This window comes from Schistocerca gregaria, chromosome 5 (assembly GCF_023897955.1).
Source record: "Schistocerca gregaria isolate iqSchGreg1 chromosome 5, iqSchGreg1.2, whole genome shotgun sequence".
Classification (NCBI taxonomy): Eukaryota; Metazoa; Arthropoda; class Insecta; order Orthoptera; family Acrididae; genus Schistocerca; species Schistocerca gregaria.
Genome location: NC_064924.1, coordinates 455302499 through 455322383, shown reverse-complemented (window position 1 = coordinate 455322383; position 19885 = coordinate 455302499). Strand labels below are relative to the sequence as shown.

The window sequence follows — 19885 nt, the reverse complement described above, 5'->3', positions numbered from 1 at the left end:
AATACAGTACTAATCACAAATGGTTCAAATGGCTCTGAGCACTATGGGACTTAACTGCTGAGGTCATCAGTCCCTAGAACTTAGAACTACTTAAACCTAACTAACCTAAGGACATCACACACATCCATTCCCGAGCCAGGATTCGAACCTGTGACCGTAGTGGTCGCGCAGTTCCAGACTGTAGTGCCTAGAACCGCTCGGCCACTCTGGCCAGCAGTACTAATCACATATAAAATATGATAATATTACTTACTGTACACAAGATAAAGAACATTTCAGGTCCAGCAGAGATCAGCTATTAATGCTAAATGATCAGATGGAAAAACTACACTCGGTATTGCTTCATGTTCCTTGACTTCTTCTTCATGAGGTAAAGGCACAACCTACAAACAAAGAGGAATATATAACACATTTTGTATTCAGCTCTGATGAAACTAGTTGTACATGTAAGACTGGTTTAAAATAAAACATAATGATTTTGTAAGGGAAAATACATGAACATTGAAGGATAGCATCAGTCTGATGAGCAAGGCCAGCTAAAAAAGAAGAAAAAAATTGTAATATTTTATACAATATTTGTAATTTATACTTCTAATTTAATACAATTTAAAGAAAATATCATTTAAGAGAAAACAGCAACAAAATGAGAGAGAATCTATATGAATAATATCATAATATGCAACATTTTGTAAAGATACAATATGGTCAAAACCAAAACTCTTGATCAACTGCGCCAAAAAAGGGTCACAAGAATTTGGAACTCATGGTTTGATGACCAAAGAATAAAGCCAACTCTCTAATTAAATTGCCTGCTTTTGCTGAAGAAGGCCCAGAGGACCATCAACATTGGCATAAGAGATGAAATTCTTGATAAAACTGAGCAGAATTCCTTGAAATAGAGACAGGACATAAGAAAATGTCAAGAAGTTTACGTACCTTTTTGGGGAATATAAAAAGAAATGGATTATAATGGAAAGCCCAGGATGGAATAACAAAATATGGAAAGGATAGATTGGTACTCACCACATAGGAGGAGATACTGAGTTGCAGACAGGCACAATTCAAAGGAATCCTAGAAATACTTTAGCTTCTGGACAAAGTCCTTCTTCAGAAGTATAAAATTCTTACAGTTTCACACAAGAATAACTCACACACATGTCCTTCTGAAGAAGGACTTCATCCTAAAATGTTTCTAATATTCTTTTTCACTTTGCCTGTTTGTGACTCAGTGCCTCTTCTGTGTTGTGAGTAGCAGTTTATCCTTTCTACATTGTTAAATATTATGTAAAGGATAGATTGCTCCTCACCATATAGTGGAGATGTTGAGTCACACAGGCAGGCAGAACAAAAAGACATTAAACAAGTAAGCTTCTTGGGGGGTAAAAAGCCTTCTCCTGAAAAAGGCAGAATACAAATACACACACACACACACACACACACACACACACGACCACTGCCTCTGACTGTCAAGGCCAGACTGTGAGCAACTTCACATGATGGGAAAAGCAATCTAGGTGGTGGGGATAAGGAGGAGGCCGGGGCAGTGAGGGGGAGTAATAGCAGGAAAGAGGTTGGGGATGGTACAGTACTGTTTGTGGGCGCATACGGCAGGGACGATGTAGGTTAGTGACAGGAGGGTTACAAGAACATAGGATATATTGTAGGGAGGGTTCCCACCTGTGCACTTCAGAAAATGTGGTATTGTCAAGAAGAAACCAGATGGCACAGGTTGTGAAGCAGTCACCAAAATGAAGAATGTTGTGTTGGGCAGTGTGCTCAGCAATTGGGTGGTCCAGCTGCTTCTTAGTCTTAGTCTGTCAATGGCCGTTTATGAAGACAGACAGCTGGTTGGTTGTCATGCCCACACAGTACACAGCACAGTGACTGCAGCTTAGCATGTAGATCACATGGCTGGTTTCACAGGTAGCCCTGCCTCAGATGTGATAGGTGATGCTTGTGACCAGACTGAAGTAGATGGCGGTGGGAGGATGTCTGGGGCAGGTCTTGCATATTACAGGGACATAAGCCATGAGGCGAGGGGTTAGGAGCAGGGGTTGTGCAGGATTGGACGAGGATATTGTGTAGGTTCAGTGAGCAGTCAAATACCACTGTGGGAGGGGTGGGAAAGATAGAGGACAGGACATTCCTATTTCAGGGCACGATGAGAGGTAGTCAGAAACCTAGCAAGGAATGTGATTCAGTTGCTCCAATACTGGGTCATGAGGGGAATGTCCTCTGTGGCTGCACAGTAAACTTTGGGAAGTTGTGTGTGACTGGAAAGATAAGGTATGGGAGATCTGTTTCTGGATAAGGTTGGGAGGGTAATAATGGTTTGCAAAGTCCTCAGTGGGACCCTAGGTTATCTTTAGAAGGACTGCTTGCAACTACAAACACAATGGTCACGGGTGGCTAGGTTGTATGGAATGGATATCTTGGTACATAATAGGTGGCTGCTGTCGAAGTTGAGGTATTGCTGGTGGTTCTTAAAAATGAAAAATATATGTATATACAAAGGGATTGACAAAAAAATCCACAGTACGAAGCACATGATCTGGAAAGCTCAAATAAGACGCTACAACACTAGGGTCAAAACAAGAGTGCTTTTATGTCAGTGAATGCCTTTTCATGAACTGTTGTTTGAAAATACTACACCTAGAGGAAAATAACTGTAAGGAAAATCATTGCAAGTGCAGTCAGCAATGAAGATATATGAAAACTTTGAAAAAGATAAGTCTTGAAAAATGTGAAGAGAATTTGCTGGAGTTCATGGGAACAAAGAGACAGATATTTCTCCAACACCAACACAGAATGAACAAAAAACCAGATATTCAACTTCTTTCAGAAAAATAATGAGATTACTAAAGATTAAAGAAGGTCTAGAAAGAGCAATAAAAATCTACCAACCCTGACTCCCAAATGTTACAAAGATGTTCATTTAGGAACAGAAAACAAAATTTAGAAGGATTTCAAGATAAATAAAGTAATAAGCTGGGGCACAAGAATAAAGGAAGCAGGCCAACAAACTCATAAAGGAGTACTGGAGACAGAGAAATCTCCAGTAAATGTAGTTTCAACAACGGTCCAAACAGTGAGAGAAAAATAAATTTGTGGGAAAGTTAGTAATCTCATAAAATTAAGACTAAAAGAAACATGTAAGCAATTTTTTTATTTAAGCTACCTGAACTCATTCATTTATTCACACACTATGTTCCATAAATCTCAACATGAGGAAGAGCCTTTATGGATGAGAAACAAGTTGAGTTACACAATAAATGGCCACTGCAGGCTACTTCTTTCAAACATACTAACAACACATTATGACTAGTGCTATTCTACTGATGCTGAAAAATTACGGGAACCACAACGAAATTACTTTATATACGTTAGGACAAAAATGACTGCCTTGAGGGAAACACTGTCCCTCCTTTTCTACTGCTCTGCTGTTGTTTTTATTCTAATACTTCAAAAATGTATTTACATAACTTTACACAGATCACAATCAGCTTTTTGTACACTGGAAAAGTTAAGCTCCATTTATCATAAATGTTAGTTGTACCAGGAAGAAAACTCTCTCAGCAAAACAACAAAATTTTGTGACAGAATTGCTGGATCATAATTTCCTTTAGAAGAAATGTTAGTGCTGCCAACACACATAAAATTAGATACACAATCCTAGCTTTCAGGGCATAGTTCTTTTGTTGGTGAGGAGAGAGGGACAGGTTGGTGAAGGTTACAAAGAAAAGACAGGTCACCTAGATTCCAGGATGAGAGGGACCTGGGGAAGGAACTATTAATTCTGAAAACTTGGATTATGTCTCTAGATGGGATTGTGTCTGTACTTTTGTATGTGTCAACTGGCAGCACTAGCATTTCTCCTGAATGTAGGTACTGATCAGAGATTATGTTCTATAATTGTAAAATATAGACACTGGAGTAATGAAATTCACGTCAGGTTCCAAATATTCTGATAAATTATGGAAGAAACAGCTAATGAGTAACTCATTTTCTTTTTGAATATCTGTGGATTCTCAAATTTCTGCCTGAAGTCTGCTGGTAACCTGTTAAAGCTTTTGGAATTATAATAGAAAATTTCATTTTCACCTCTAGATGGGAATGCATTGCCTCAATAGAAACTATTTTTACTTCTAGTGTTTGGGTTGTGAACTACATTATTAATCCTAAATTCACTCATATTATTAATCTCAAACACGATTTGGAAGTGTAGATATTGGCATGTATGCATAATAATCTTTAGATATCTGAAGATACTTCAGCAAGGTGTTCTGTCATCAACTTTTACTTGATTGTCATTTGCTGTATTGCCCCAGATTATTATGCCATAGCACAATCGCGAGTGAAAGTACACAAAATGTGCTAGCAATCCCATCTGCAGATTGACACAATGAGAAAGATTTCTAAGTCCAAATCAAGCAGAACCAAACTTTTGCTTAAATTACCCACATGGTAATGTCATCTCTGTTTGTTATTGTGGTAAACCAGTAGTTACCACACCCTTTCGCCATGCGCCACACTCCAGATCTGTATGCTGTGCCAGGTGCATGAGCAACTCAACACACTGCGTAAGTTATTTACATGTCGAACTAAGGCTCAGTAGCTGCAAATGTGGAGAATGACACCAGGGGTTCCACCATCAGCCTCCACTGTAACTACCTATATGTAGGACAATGTTAGCCTCACAGGATCAGTCCTAGCCATGCTGTTAACTGTAGCTATGTGCAGCTTTCGAGACCTGGACACTTCGTCACACTACAGACTTTGTATTACCTCCGAGTGCAGTTCCATGTTACTGTACATTGGGCCATTGTGTGTGGTACACAGTAAACCAATTCAAAATCCAGTGTCCATTTGTGTTTTGTGCCACAATAGTTACCAATCTGAATGTCTAAGAACTTCACATGTTCAGTCTCATCCAGTTTGTGCCTACTGATCTCTACTTATAAAACCTAAAATTGATTCTCTTGTGTGATTACATTGTAAGTGTCTTTGTAAGATTAAGGGTTAAGTTGTTGGCCATAAGCCAGTTGTACGCCCATTCTAGTTTTCTCCTGCCTGTGTCTGGTATAGATGTGTTGGGCCGTTTATTAGTATATTAGTACCAGTAAACATCACGGATTTTGAAGAGCCCTCCAATGTCCCAGGTGAATCATTTATGAAAGCCAAGAACAGGAACAGGCCAAGGACTGAACATTACGGAATACCATATTTCTGTTTCCCCAGATCAAATTTGCTACATAATTTTTAAAGATATGACTCCTTCCAAGCAAGGGGAATGCCCTTAACAGCATACCATTTGAGTTCCCAAACATAAGTTTATGATCTACACAATCAAAGGCTTTAGAGAGATAGCACAGTAATTTTTTTGTTTAGTTTTACCAGAACTGAGTCCACAAAATCATATATTACTTTCTTATTACAGTAAGCTTTATGGAAGACATTGGAGCTGCTGTTTAAATATTATTCATGGAAAGATATTTCAGTATTCTGTTGTAAGCTACCTTCCCCCCAACCCCCTCCCCAACAGAAAAAAAATTACTGGACGTATCAGATGGGTTTATAATTAGAGTTTTCTAGCTTGTCTCCATTTTCATAAATTGGTATTACTTTTGCATGAATCAGTATTTCATGAAACTGATTACAACCAGGTATCTCAATGGAAGCACTATTAACTCAGCACAAGAATGTAGTACTTTGGTGAAAATGTCATCACAGCCATAAGAGTTACTGCTTTTCAGTGACATAATGAATTTTGTGATCTCTCTAAAGCATCATTTGGCAAAAATTACATTTGGTGACAGAATAAAAAATTAATTCCTTCTTCTGGAATGATCTAACAAAAATTACATTACGAGTTTTACTGTACAATTCTAATTAAAGTTATGAGAACAACAATATGTTTGCACTTAAAAATAAAGAAGTGCATTTAGCAACTAGATAGAAGTTAGGAAATAGCATAAGAGGCAGAAAAGGTTAGGACTCTATTAATAACTTCTTTTGGATGGCAGAATATAATTTATGTTCAGAAAGCTCCAAAAAACACAACCTGTAAGTTCTAAGGATACTACTAAACCACCACTTCACTGTCAGTATTCTCAGAAATTTTTGAGGTTATATACACAAGATGTGTGAGTAAAGCAATGAGATCCAATTTTATCTACCAGCATCTTTATTTTTTCAAACAACAACACAGTCTCCTTAATAGCAGTTCCCTTTGGCAGCTGTACACCAGCAGAGTCGTTGTTCCCAGTCATTGTAGAAGCATTGAATGGCTTCAACTGGTAGGGCCTTTTAACATGTCAGTCACATCCTTTTGAATGATCTCCAGAGTGCCAAAATTATGTCCTTTTAATACATTTTTCAATTTCAGGAAAAAAAAAGTCACAAGGACTTCTATCAGGTGAATAGGGGGGCAGCAGAACAACATGAATGCCTTTTGAGATCAAAAATTCCATGAGGGAAGTGCCTGTGTGACACTGGACATTATCACGATGCTGCATCCACTTCTCTGCAATGTCTGGCCTCATTCGATTCACTCTTTTCCTGAGCCTTTCAAGGACATCTTTGTAAAACACTTTGGTGACATTTTGTACTGGAAGAACAAATTCTTTATTTAGCAAGCACATGTTTGATGTTTTCATTGGTTTTTGAAGTTGAAGGTCTCTCAGAGCGAGGTTCATCTTCAACTCTTTTTTTTTTTTTTTTTTTGACCTTCCAAAAATGATTTGTGTCAGTGACAAACTTATGCTCTTGATAAGAAATGTTCCTCATAGGTCTGTTACAATTTTTCAAAGGTATGTTCATGGATTCCCCGAGATTAATATTGAACTTGATGGCTCAATATTACTATTAAGTTCTGCTGTTCCATTTCCCTAGCGCAGAACAAAAACGAAACTTCGACTTCACTAATGGTGCTCTCAAAAGTCACCTGGTGGCTGTATGGAGCTGAAGCTCAGAATGAACATTTGAAAGAGATAAGCATACCGGTCTACATAAGTAGAACAACACAGTGTTGCTAGATTGCTTGCAGTGTTCTCAGTCTCATTACTTTTCTCACACACCTTGTTGGAGAGTATATACAGGTGTAGTATTGCACACAATATTAATAGTTTTTTTATTATGACATATTTAGCAAAGGTTGAATCTGTATTTTATAGTCCAGCTTTTCTCATATTCAGACAATGTAACTGCAACTGTAACTGTTCTGCAGGACAGATATATACAATTTATCATCGAATTTACAGATGATCCTGTACATGGCCATTATGTGACAAAGATTTGAATGTATCTTTACAGCTGAACAATATCCTAGTTAAGTTATTGCTACTCTAAAATGCAATTGATAGGTTTTTTTTTCCTTCAAAAATTAGGAACAGAGTAGCATTCTTTGTGACAACTGACTGATTCTTGCTGATGAGCATATAGGAAGGGTACAATTCTAAATGGCATACATTTTGTGTTACTTTATTCTCTCTCTCTGTTTCATGTTACTTGGCGAAAATCGGTTGCCATCTGACAATGGTCCAAGAAGCCAAAATTTTCATTATGTTCTGTAAGGTAACCAGAGAAGATTCAATAAATGTAACAAGATAATGGTGGACAAAAGGAGCGAAGGTGTAAGTAACGTTTTGGCACCTTCGGATGCTGAAAGAACTGGATTTGACTGGGGGAGCCTGTTTATCAATGGGAATGTGATACAGAACATAAAAACTGAACACTGCTCTGGCTATGTAGGTACATGAGATGTATCAGTTTTTTGCTATAATTATTCACATGTGCACAAACCAAATACTATGCACTATTTGAGCAATGAGCTCATGGTAGACTCATCTTTACATGCAATAATCATTAGGAGAGACAAATTTGGGTCAACTTACTTTATACTCCATTTGAGTAACAATGACAATTATGTACACAGGGGGCAACCAAACCACAATCTTTTGGCCAAAATCTAGCCTTTTTATGATAATGAAGAACACAAGCAGTTTTTCTCCTGATGAAAATGTGACATCTGATGAAAGTTTTTGTTCTTTTAGGGGAAGAATTTGATTTAGAGTATATATCAAGAACAAGCCGAACAGGTATGGTAAAAAGTTTTTTCATTCTTAGTGATTCTGCAATAGGCAGTGTTTTGAACTGTGAACTGGTACAGGGGAAAAAGAAGTCATTCATTTGTGCAATGTTTATCTGCATAAGGGTCATACAATATACATGGACTTGTTATATACTAGCATAAGTTCATCTGGAAGGTTGTTTGATGAGGGCACATGCTCTGTGCTAGCACTTCACTGGAAAGATACTACGGGTGTTTTCGTCCTGCACAAAACACAGCATGACAAGAAGTGTCATCAACACAAAATCCAAGGCTCATGTGGGAAAAAATCTGAAGCCTGATCTCGTACTGATTATAAAAGAAATAAAGTTGGTGTTGATTATGGAGAGCAATTATTTTAAATGATGAACAATGAAATGATGGAAGACAGTATTTCTTATGTGTTTATGATGTTTCTGGCCATTTCCCACATTCTCTACAAGAAATTTAGGCATTTGTTTCACAAACAAACCAACCTATTTATATTTATGAAGAACCTGGGAAAACATATTCAAGAAAGCATATACAGATTTTATTGAAAATGAAAAACAGTGTTCTGCAGCAAACAGGCTAACTGCAAGGCATGTCCCCACTTGTGTCCCATCGATAACAAGCAAGCACTGTTTGTTCTGTGAGAGATGCATTCATTACTAGTAAACAAGTGATGAAAGAGACCAGATGGTTATCTGAAGAATGTACAGCAGGGTTGTGACTACCTATTTCTAGCAATATCATATCAAGGTAATTTTTGCTCAGTCAAAACAGTTACATAAATTCAATGAACTAGTTTTGTACATTTGTTTTGTAATAAATTCTTATGTATTGGTCTTACAACCTTTTTTCCCCTCAAAATCTTCTAATTTTCAAAATCTAATTATTCTGTAAATACGAGTTAAATCTCAAAGCACCTAAATAAATGTGGAGGTAAAGGATGATGGTATATATTTCAATAAAAAATTTTTACTTTTCTCCTTCACAGTCTAAGCAGGAGCCATACAAAGAAGTTGGAAAATGTTGTCATTTACTGTCTAGAAAAGTCATCAGAAGATCAAAACCAATTGTAAAATGACAGGCATGATATATGAATGGTGCACAAACCGGCAATTCTCTATCAATAAGGAAAAGTGTGAGGTCATACACATGAGCACAAAAAGAAATCCATTAAATTTCAATTACACAATAAATCACAAAAATTTAAAGGCTCTCAATTCAACTAAATATCTAGGAATTACAATTACAAACTACTTAATTTGTTATGACCACATAGATAATATTGTGGGGAAGGCAAACCAAAGGCTACATTTTATTGGCAAAACACTTAGAAAATGCAACAGGTCAATTAAAGATACATCATATAGTACTCCTGTTCGTCCAGTACTGCTGTTGCATATGGTACCCTTACCAGACAGTACTGATGGAGGACATTGAGAAAGTTCAATGAAGGGCAGCTCATTTTATATTATCATGAAATGGGAGAGTGTGTCACAGATATGATAAGTGAGATGGGATAGCCATCATTAAAACAAATGCATTTTTTTGTTATGGTGAAATCTTTTCAAGAAATTTCAATCATCACCTTCCTCCACAAGTTACTGCCACCAACCTACGTAGTGAGAAATGACCAGCAGAGTAAAATAAGAGAAATCAGAGATCACACAGAAAAATTTAAGTATTAATTTCTCCTGTGCACTGTTAGAGACTGGAACTGTAGAGAAATAGTCTGAATGTGGTTTGATGAACCCTCTGCTACGCATTTAAGTGTGAACTGCAGAGCAGTCTTGTAGAAGAAGGTGTAGATGCAGAAAAGTGTATGACTTCCACGGGACTGCAGCAGTCACTGTGACCTAACCAGAATGCAATGTTACATCAGTACAAATTACAGATAATGTAAAAGAAAAATCAAATTTCAATCATTGCGCAAGTGGATGCACAAGTGAAAAGTTTCATGTCGAAAGGGAAAATGTTGGATCCTGTAAATACAACATTTTTCAGGTTATAGTTAAACATCAGTGATTCTGCCATCAAGTTGCAGAGATTTTATCACCAATACAAGCAAGCATCTCCAAATGCCAACAACATTAACATATGACACCAGCAGTTTGAAGAAACAAAGCTTTGTGCAAAGGAATAAATATCAGCCAGTCAAGTGTATCAGCAAGAAATTTTGAAAGAATTCATCTTTATTTTCAACATAGTCCACTGAAATCAGTATACAATGCCTGTATAAAGCCATAAATGTAACAAACAATGATCTGACATGTTCTCAAAATGACCTGAAAATTTGTGTTTTGGATCTAACTGAAGCAACTAGGTTCAGCAACTTTTGCAATCAGAATAATTGCCAATTTTGAGGATATAGAAATTAGTAAGCTAACATACTTTGCATACTTTCAGTCTCTAATGTCATAAGGAATAATATTTTGGGGTAACTCAACACTTAGACAAAAAGTACTCACTGCTCAAAAGAAAGTGGTTAGAATAATGTGTGGGGTTCGTAATTGCACATCTTGTAAGCATATTTTTAAAAGATTGGGAATTCTTACAACAGCCTCACAGTACATTTACTCACTAATGAAATTTGTTCTCTACGACATGGACAAGTTTAAAAACAACAGTGACATTCATGTGTCTTTGCCACAGAAAGGGGAAAAATATGCTGCTATAATTTTTTTTGACAAATTACCAGATAAAATAAAAAGTCTGACAAACAGCAGTAATAGCTTCAAAAATTAATTGAAATCATGCCGCCTTGACAGCTCCTTCTATACCATAGATGAATTCTTGAATAGGAATAAATAAATCTATTAATATAGTATATGCATGTTGTGCCATTTAAGGGAATGGGGTAAATAATAGAAATGTTAATCTTTAACACTGTACTGTAATATATACTACGTGATTGATCAATGGAAGACACAACCAACTAACTAAACTGTACATAATTCAAATTTTACAGGAATTCAAATAGGAAGACTATGTCAAACATATGCATTATGTTATGGCAATGCTTGAAGCCATTGATGAAGAAAAATTTATAGCAGGTCTCATTTTTAGTGATGAGACAACTTTGCCACTTACGTAGAACGTTAACGTGCACAACATTCAAATATGGAGTGTACAATAGCTTGTGTGTGTAACTGAACGTTAAAACTCATTGAAAGATCATGTGCACGGAACAATCTCAGCACAAAAATGTACTAGCCATGTTTCTTCATTGAGCTAAGTGTTTCAAATAATGTTTAATTGGACAGACTTCAGCAATGGCTGATGTCCCAGTTTATTCCATGACAGACTACATCTTTCAGCAAAACGGAGCACTCCCAAATTGGGGTATGGAGGTTTGCACACTTTTAAATCTACATTTTCCAAACCACTGGACCTTATATCAATGGAAATAATCAAAGTCTGAAAATGTAATACAACTGTATCAATAAAAATTTACGCACCAAGCAGCAGCAGAAGAAAACAAATACAGAAGATTTGGAAAAATGCAAGCTTCCGAATCAATGGCTCTCCCTTTCGGCAAAAGGGAAAGGCAGACAGAAGAATGAAAGAAAAGGAGGAGGAGCCAATGGCTCCAAATGCTTGCATCTTTCCAAATATTTTGTATATGTTTCCTGCTACCACTAGGTGAATAGATTTTTATCAATTCGATTATATTAAACCATGGGATCAATCACAATGGATATGACTTACCAAGCGGGAAAGCACCGGTAGACAGGCACAATAAAATAACACACAAACACAAAATTTCGAGCTTTCGCAGCCGGCGGCTGCTTCATCAGAAAAGAGGGAAGCAAAAGGAAAGATGAAAGGATGTGGGTTTTAAGGGAGAGGGTAAGGAGTCATTCCAATCCCGGGGGCGAAAAGACTTACCTTAGGGGGAAAAAAGGATAGGTATATACTCGCACGCGCGCACACACACACACACACACACACACACACACACACACACACATATCCATCCAGATTGTGCCTGTGTATGTGCGGATGGATATGTGTGTGTGTGCGAGTGTACACCTGTCCTTTTTTCCCCCTAAGGTAAGTCTTTCCGCTCCCGGGATTGGAATGACTCCTTACCCTCTGACCTTAAAACCCAGATCCTTTCGTCTTTCCCTCTCCTTCCCTCTTTCCTGAAGAAGCAACTGTCGGTTGCGAAAGCTAGAAATTCTGTGTGTGTATTATTTATTGTGCCTGTCTACTGGCTGTTGAATCCTGTAGATGAAGTGTGGTAGGCACTGCTGCTGCAGCATTTGTTATGTGTGTAGGTACAACTGCTGCTTCCACCTCTACTTCTACTGCTGCAGTAGAAGTAACTATTTCTTCAGGCTCTGCTTGTGTCAAGCAAGGACCAGGAAGAGCAGCAATTACTTCTTGGTTGTCATAAGCTTTCAGTATCATGCTGATGTTTTGGCACAGAATCTTCTTGCCTCTGTTATTAAGGTGCATGCCATGTCTCGTGTAACAGTCTCTTTGCAAGGAGTCCATACTTATAAAATATGCATTTTGGTAGGGCCTGCAAATCTTTGCGTATTGCCTGTTTGCTTTTATGATTTCCATGTTCACTTATGACCATTCCGAAAGGTCATGCCTATGTGGAATTCCGACGACAAAAACTGATTTCTCTTGTGTTGAATTTAGTACTGCTTTAAGGTTTTGTGTTCACTGTGGAGGTCGTTTTTATATACATTATTGGCTCCAGCTATGATGACAATATGACAATCATTTTCAGTTTCTATGTTTCTAATGAGTTCTTGGATGGGTGCACCTGGTTTGACAATACTAGTTGCTTGTATACAATGACTGTAACGTAGTATTTTTGCGATCTCACGTCCATGGCTATCAGAGAATATTTTCACTTAGAGTTTGTCTTCACGTTTATTGCGGAAGTTTCTGCTCATGTGCTTGTCACTATATAGATTCGGCGTGTTGTTGACGTCACAGTTTTCCATGGATTCCACATTTATATCTGAATCTAGTGCATTAAAACGGTTTTCTGTTACCACAGGAATTCTACAGTCACTGGGTTTCACACGACCAACCCTTTTTGGCCTAGTAAACATATGTTGCCTTGTTGTTTCTGCCTGTAGGCTTATATCCACTTCAGAGCATTTGTTTATTGTAGATAGGACACTGAAACTGCTTTTATTGCCGTGGTTCGTTCCATTCGTTGTATTTATCACCTTTTCACTTCTTTCTTCAGTGATCATGCTAGTCCTGTGCTCCCAGTTCCGTGTTTTACTTGCTTTGGCGATCGGGATATTACGCGCCTTTTTCAGTTCGGCATTTTCATTTTCAAAATGCGCAATGTCCCACCTTAGTACATCTACAATTAATTGCAGGCTTGATACACGCTCATTTAGCTTCACTATTTCACTGTTACAATTTATGTACGTTCCATTTTTCACCACACAACTATAACTTTTGTTCACTTTCTCACTATAAACAACTGTACCGGACGCCATGGTGACAGGCAACACACAATATCCTGTTGTAGAGGATGCTGTACAACATGACATTCATGACCTCAGCGCATTTCATGACACGCACCATCTGGATTCTTCCCCCAGACACCAGTTTCTCAGAACTCTGCAGGTGGGAACTAGCACTACAACATGTTCTTGGTTCTTGCCATCCATCTGGCCTTAATTTACATTAATTCCTTCTGTACCAGCATTTCTTCACAGTAACTTCTCCTTTCTTCACTACATTTTAGTTTTCTATGCCTCCCATTTTCTGACTTTTCTATTTTCTGCTGTCTTGCCTCCCATCTGTGTTACATAAAACGCACTTAGCTTTTCACTCTTATTAACTCATGCACGATGTTTTAGTAGTAATCTCTGCCTTGCATATTACCCTATCTTCCACCTTCAAGTGCTCAAGTTTTCAAATCTCGTCCCATCCAGCAAGTTTCCTCTGACCCGGGGTTCTGGGTGACTTTTCCGAACTATATCTCTTTCCCTGAACCTCTCCAGCACTTTTCATTCACCATATTCCTTCCCCTTCAACTCTTCTGCCAGAAGGAGGAGCCACTGGCTCTGAAAGCTTGTAAAAGTTAAATGCTTTTTGTGTGTGTGTGTGTGTGTGTGTGTGTGTGTGTGTGTGTGTGTGTGTGTGTGTGTGTGTGTGTGTGTTCCCCTGTTGCCGCTTGGTGAGTAGATTTTTTATCTAACAATTTCCATTATATTACCAATAATTGATTACTATTGTCGCCCCTTATCCCTCCCTCTCTCTGCTCACTGTTTAACCCCTCATCACATCAAGACGAACTATCCACTGTTAATCCTATGTGGTCTGCAGTATCGGGTGAAAGAGTTCTTATAAGGGTTGTTCATTCATTTGTGTCATCAAGTTAGTAAAACTGTTGCATTTGTGCCTTCTGTGTTTATAAATTTTGATGCCAGTGAATACATAATTCTAAGAAATATTATTTGTAAAAATTCTGAGAAGAGCTGATACATCTACCACTTACAGCTGACTGTTCCAGCACTAAAGTCAAAAGTGGTGCAAAAGTCTACCTTTCAGAATGTTTGAGAATAGCAATGCAATATACAGTTCGCTTTAGTTTAGAATGCTGTTGATTATAAAGTATTAAAACTAAACTAAACTCCTCCCGAACAGGCCATGAAGGCCCAACTGTACCAACTGGCCACCTTGTCATCCTCAGCCGACAGGCATCACTGGATAAAGATATGGAGGGGGCTGTAGTCAGCACACTGCTCTTCCAGCCATATGTCAGTTTCTAAGACTGGAGCCGCTACTTCTCAATAAAGTAGCTCCTCAGCTTGTATCACAAAGGTTAAGTGCAGCCCACTTGCCAACAGCACTTGGCAGACCAGATGGTAACCCATCCAAGTGCTAGCCCAGCCCGACAGCACTTAACTTTGGTGATCTGACAGGAACCAGTGTTACCATTGCAGCAAGGCCATTGGCCTGATTGTACAGTACTGGGTGATTATAATTAATGTTCTAGTTTCAAAACACTGTAAAAAAGCACCACTGCTCAGAATGATGTCAAATTGGAACAGTATATTATTTAAGAAGGAGGTAACATTATGGGGGAAAAAATTTTGCCATTAGATAGCACTGTAAGTGGCCAAATATGCAAAATAAAAGATGCAGGGTAGAGAGCTGTTCTTCAGTTTGCATCTGAGCAACTCATCTTGATCGTCCCAATGCAGGATCATGCACTGCCATAAAGCTGTTTTACAAGGACTGTGACTGTACACCAGTAGCTGTGCAGAGGCTCCATACACTCAAGAATATGAAAAAAGGCATGAGTTCGATGTCTACCAAGAATCTGGAGGAAATGATTAAGAAATTCGAAAAGGCAAGTTCTTTTGAAGTGCAAGGTGGTAGACGGAGAAAAATAATTGATCAGAAGACGTCAGTAGATGATGTGGCCATAGCATTGCAGGAGTGTTCAGGTGGTGGAGTGCAATCATACAGTGCATGTGTAGTTGCCGAAACTTTGGACATGCCTGTGTGTGCTGTGCGTAAAATTCTACAAAATATCCTGCATTGCTATTCATACAAAATTACCCATGTTCAGGAGTTGCTTCCTGTTGATTTGCCAGTAAAAGAAACATTTGCTCTAGAATTTCGTTGTCATATGGAAGTGAACAGCAAATGACCAAGGAACATTCTGTGGACAGACGAAGCCCATTTCCATATCTGTAGACATGCCAGTACACAGAATTACAGATTATTATTAATTTTTTATCATTGTTTCAACCCTTAAACAGCAAGGCTGTTTAATTAGGATAATTTTTATGCAAGGCAGCGCTCCTGTGCACACTTCACAGCCAGGGCAGTAGCTTTTGCAGAGGCATTGGGGAAATGCCAGAATTTTCAACCAGCCATCCAGTTCACCTGATCTTAATCTGTGTGACTTTGACTGTGGGGTTATCTTAAAGATGCTGTGTCCAGTGCCCCAATTACAAATGTGAAGGCACAAATTCTGTAGTGCATTTTGAATGTGACTCCCTGAGACTCTCCTATTTCACTTACATCTCATTTACCTCTACATTGATACTCTGCAAGTCAGAATCTAGGGCCTTGCAGATGGTTCATCGAACCACCTTCACAATATTTCTTTATTATTCCACCCTCAAAAGCACTCAGGGAAAACGAACACCCATATCTTTCCATGGGAGCTCTGATTTTCCATATTTCATTATGATGATAATTTCTTCCTATGTATGTTGGCGTCAACAAAATATCTTTGCATTGGTGGGAGGAAGTTGCTGATTGAAATTTTGTGAGAAGACCCTGTCGCAATGAGAAACATATTTGTTATAATGTTGTCCACCCCAAATCCTGTATTATGTCTGTGACATTCTCTTCCATATTTCTCCATTGTTTGTGGAACACACTTTCTCAATTTTGACTTGTGGCAGAAAATGGTGGACAACGTATTGAACATGTCTCATGCCATCTCAGTTGCTTTTTTATGTAGTTTTTGGCCACAGGACAATTATAAATTGCTTTCTCTCATTTAATGTGGTACAACCTTGTTGTGGCAGATGGGATTACTTCACTACTGTTGAATGCCAAACTGGTGCAGTCATGTAGATTGCACAGTATGGTTGGTTTAATGAGCAACTCACACCATAGCTGCCATACTAGGATTGATTTGTCATTTGTAACTGAATCAATTTACGTTAAATAAAATAGGGTTCAAATTAATGATGTAAATAAAATAGAAAGAAACTTCCACATGGGAAAAATATATTAAAAACAAAGATTCCAAGACTTACCATGCGGGAAAGCGCCAGTAGACAGGCACAATAAAATAACACACACACTAAATTTCGAGCTTTCGCAACCGGCGGCTGCTTCGTCAGGAAAGAGGGAAGGAAAAGGAAAGATGAAAGGATGTGGGTTTTAAGGGAGAGGGTAAGGAGTCATTCCAATCCCGGGTGTCTGTGTATGTATGGATGGATATGTGTGTGTGTGTGTGTGTGTGTGTGTGTGTGTGTGTGTGTGTGTGTGTGTGCGCGCGCGAACAGACGATGAAGCAACATCCAAATCTCCACTGTCACCAGTTGCCACAACAATGCCTACAGCAGCAGCAGCAGCAGTACCTATCACACTTCACCAGCAAGATTCAACAGCAGCAGAAGAAGAAGCCTTCACCTTATCTCCTTAGTCACCATGTGCCACAACAGTGCCTCCACACACCATAACAGCAGTTCCATCAATTCCTGTAGTAGCAGCCTCATCTACAATATCATCACAAGGAGGGAAGAGTAGGCATACAACATTTTAGTAAAAGGCAACAAGAGGCAGAAATCCAAAAGATAAGCCCTGAGAAAGGTTTGAAAACCAATCACCATAGTGTTCAGTGTGTTAGCAATAAGAGCATGGATCTTAAAATATGTTACCTTAACGTTCAAGGACTGAAAGATAAAGAACTTATCATAAATGAGTTTGGTCTTGATAACCAGTTTGATATTTTTTGTCTGAGTGAAGACTGGGCTATTGAGAATGAACTTGCAGTTGCCAAATTTGACAATTTTAGTATAGTAAATAGCTACTGTAGGAAAGAGCACATTAGAGGTGGTATGGCAATTTATTCCAGCCAGTCACTCAATTGTACAATAACCAAACTAGACATAAATTCCTTGTGTGATGAACAGCACTTTGAAGTTATGGGTATAATCTTTAATAGTCATAAGCTAATAGTAGTATCCATGTACAGATCACCAAAGGGAAGCATTAACATATTTTTAGAAAAAATGGACATGCTATTGAGTGAGTTAAGTAATATTAAATGGCTACACTATGATATTGCAATAGGAGGTGATTTGAATGCTGATTTTGATGTTACTAAATGTAAGGGTAGTGTTGCACATCTGGAAAACTTACTAAGGCAATACAATTTACATCATGTTAATGATAGGCCCACAAGAAACAAAGCATGTTTAGATAACATCTTTGTAAACTTCAAGACCACTGAAAACACATGCAAAGTTGCAGTGTTCCCATTCTGTGACCATGACTCTGTATCTCTAAATTATGCAAGTAAAATTCCCCTCAATAGGAGCAATGCAAACAGACCTATCCCAGCTGTAATCATGCTGATGTAAAATGCTGAACTGTGTTTACATAACAGCTGTTATGCATGTAGTTTCGCAGGTGTCTCTCCTTTTGGTAGTATATGTTTTGGCAGTTACAGGGCTAGAATAGGTGGTGGTAGGAGGGTCATAGGTCAAGTCTTACAGTGGGGTTGGTCACAGGGGTAGGAGATGGGTGCAGAAGGAGCAAAGGATCTGACAAGAATATTGCAGGAATTGGGAGGGTGACAAAAAGCTATTCTGGCTGTGGTGTGCAAAATCTCAGACAGATTGGATCTCATTTCAGGGCATGATTTTAGAAAGCCATGGCCTTGTCGAAGTAGCTGATTGATACATTCTAGACCAGAATAATTCTGGGTGACAAGTGCTGTCCTCCAAAGTTGTTTTTTGGATGTGATCACTCACAAAATCTGTTTTTGAACTAGGCTGTTGGGATAATTATGCCTAGTGAAGGCTGAAGTGGAGGTGTATTGCTGTAAAGAGTCTCATCTGAAGAAATACGTTTGCCTTGAGGCAAACATCACTTGTCACCTACTTTAATCCTGGTCTTGAATGTATCAACCAGCTAAATCAGCTTCTTTGACAAGACTGTGACTTCCTAAAATCATGCCCTGAAATGAGATCCATTCTGCCTGAGATTTTTCCCACCACACTCAGAATAGCTTTTTGTTGCCATCCCAATCTCTGAGATATCCTTGCCAGACCCTATGCTCCTTCTGCACCCATCTCCCTACCCTGTTGCTCCTACCCCTGTGACTGTCCCCAGTGCAAGACTTGCCCTATGCACCCTCCTACCACCACCTATTCCGTCCCTGTAAGTGGCAAAGCATATACTGTCAAAGGGAGAGCCACCTGTGAAACTACATGTCATATACCAGCTGTTATGTAAACATTGTTAAGACTATTAGAAGGAAGGTCAGCACTCTGTGGAATCGCCAATCAATTGTTCAGACTTTTACATCGGCGTGACTACCACCCAGTTATCGGTAAGGATGAATGGGCATAGGCAGAGTGTGTATACAGGCAACACACAATATCCTGTTGCAGAGCATGATGTACAGCATGACACTTGTGACACGGTGCCTGTTTCACCACATGCGCCGTCTGGATTCTTCCTCCAGACACGTTTCTCAGAACTCCGCAGGTGGGAAATAGCACTACAACACGGTCCCAAACAATCACTCTTTCCTTCTCATCCTGTCCAGTAAGTCTCCCCTGACCCAGGGTTCTGGGTGACTTTTCTGTGTGGGTGACTTTTGTGTGTGTGTGTGTGTGAGAGAGAGAGAGAGAGAGAGAGAGAGAGAGAAGAGAGGAAATGGGTGGCAAGAGGACAGGCGTGGGGTTGGGACCACAGCAGGAGAGATAAGGCACCTTTTGAGCAAGGTGATACATCTCTACAGATATAGGTTGCAAAATAATGTAAAGCAACTCCTTGGAAGACTTTTTAAAGGCAAATTGAAATAGTTGTTAATTGAAAAAGTTTATACTCGCTCAAGGATTTCTGAGCTCCACCGTCGACAATTCTAGATGTCTAAATTAAGTCATCAGCTGTTAGTGTTTTATTTTACAATTACACATTTGACATTATTCCATTTTCAAGCATCTGCAAAATATAATACAGCATGATGAGAACAATATTATTTTACAATTACACTTCTGACATTATGCCACTTTCAAGCATCTGCAAAATATAATACAG

General features: G+C 38.7%; 1 protein-coding gene across 2 annotated transcripts in view; it reads right to left on the bottom strand.

Moving 5' to 3' along the window:
* LOC126272968 (2',5'-phosphodiesterase 12-like) overlaps positions 1-19885 on the bottom strand; it is a 173997-nt gene that overhangs the window by 12754 nt on the left and 141358 nt on the right. For both annotated transcript variants that reach the window (XR_007549289.1, XM_049976299.1), the window contains one exon: positions 254-383. Coding sequence is in view for 1 of the 2 variants with exons in the window: in XM_049976299.1 (XP_049832256.1) it covers positions 276-383 (108 nt within the window). In the remaining variant the exon portion in view is untranslated. The remainder of the gene's footprint in view (positions 1-253; positions 384-19885) is intronic.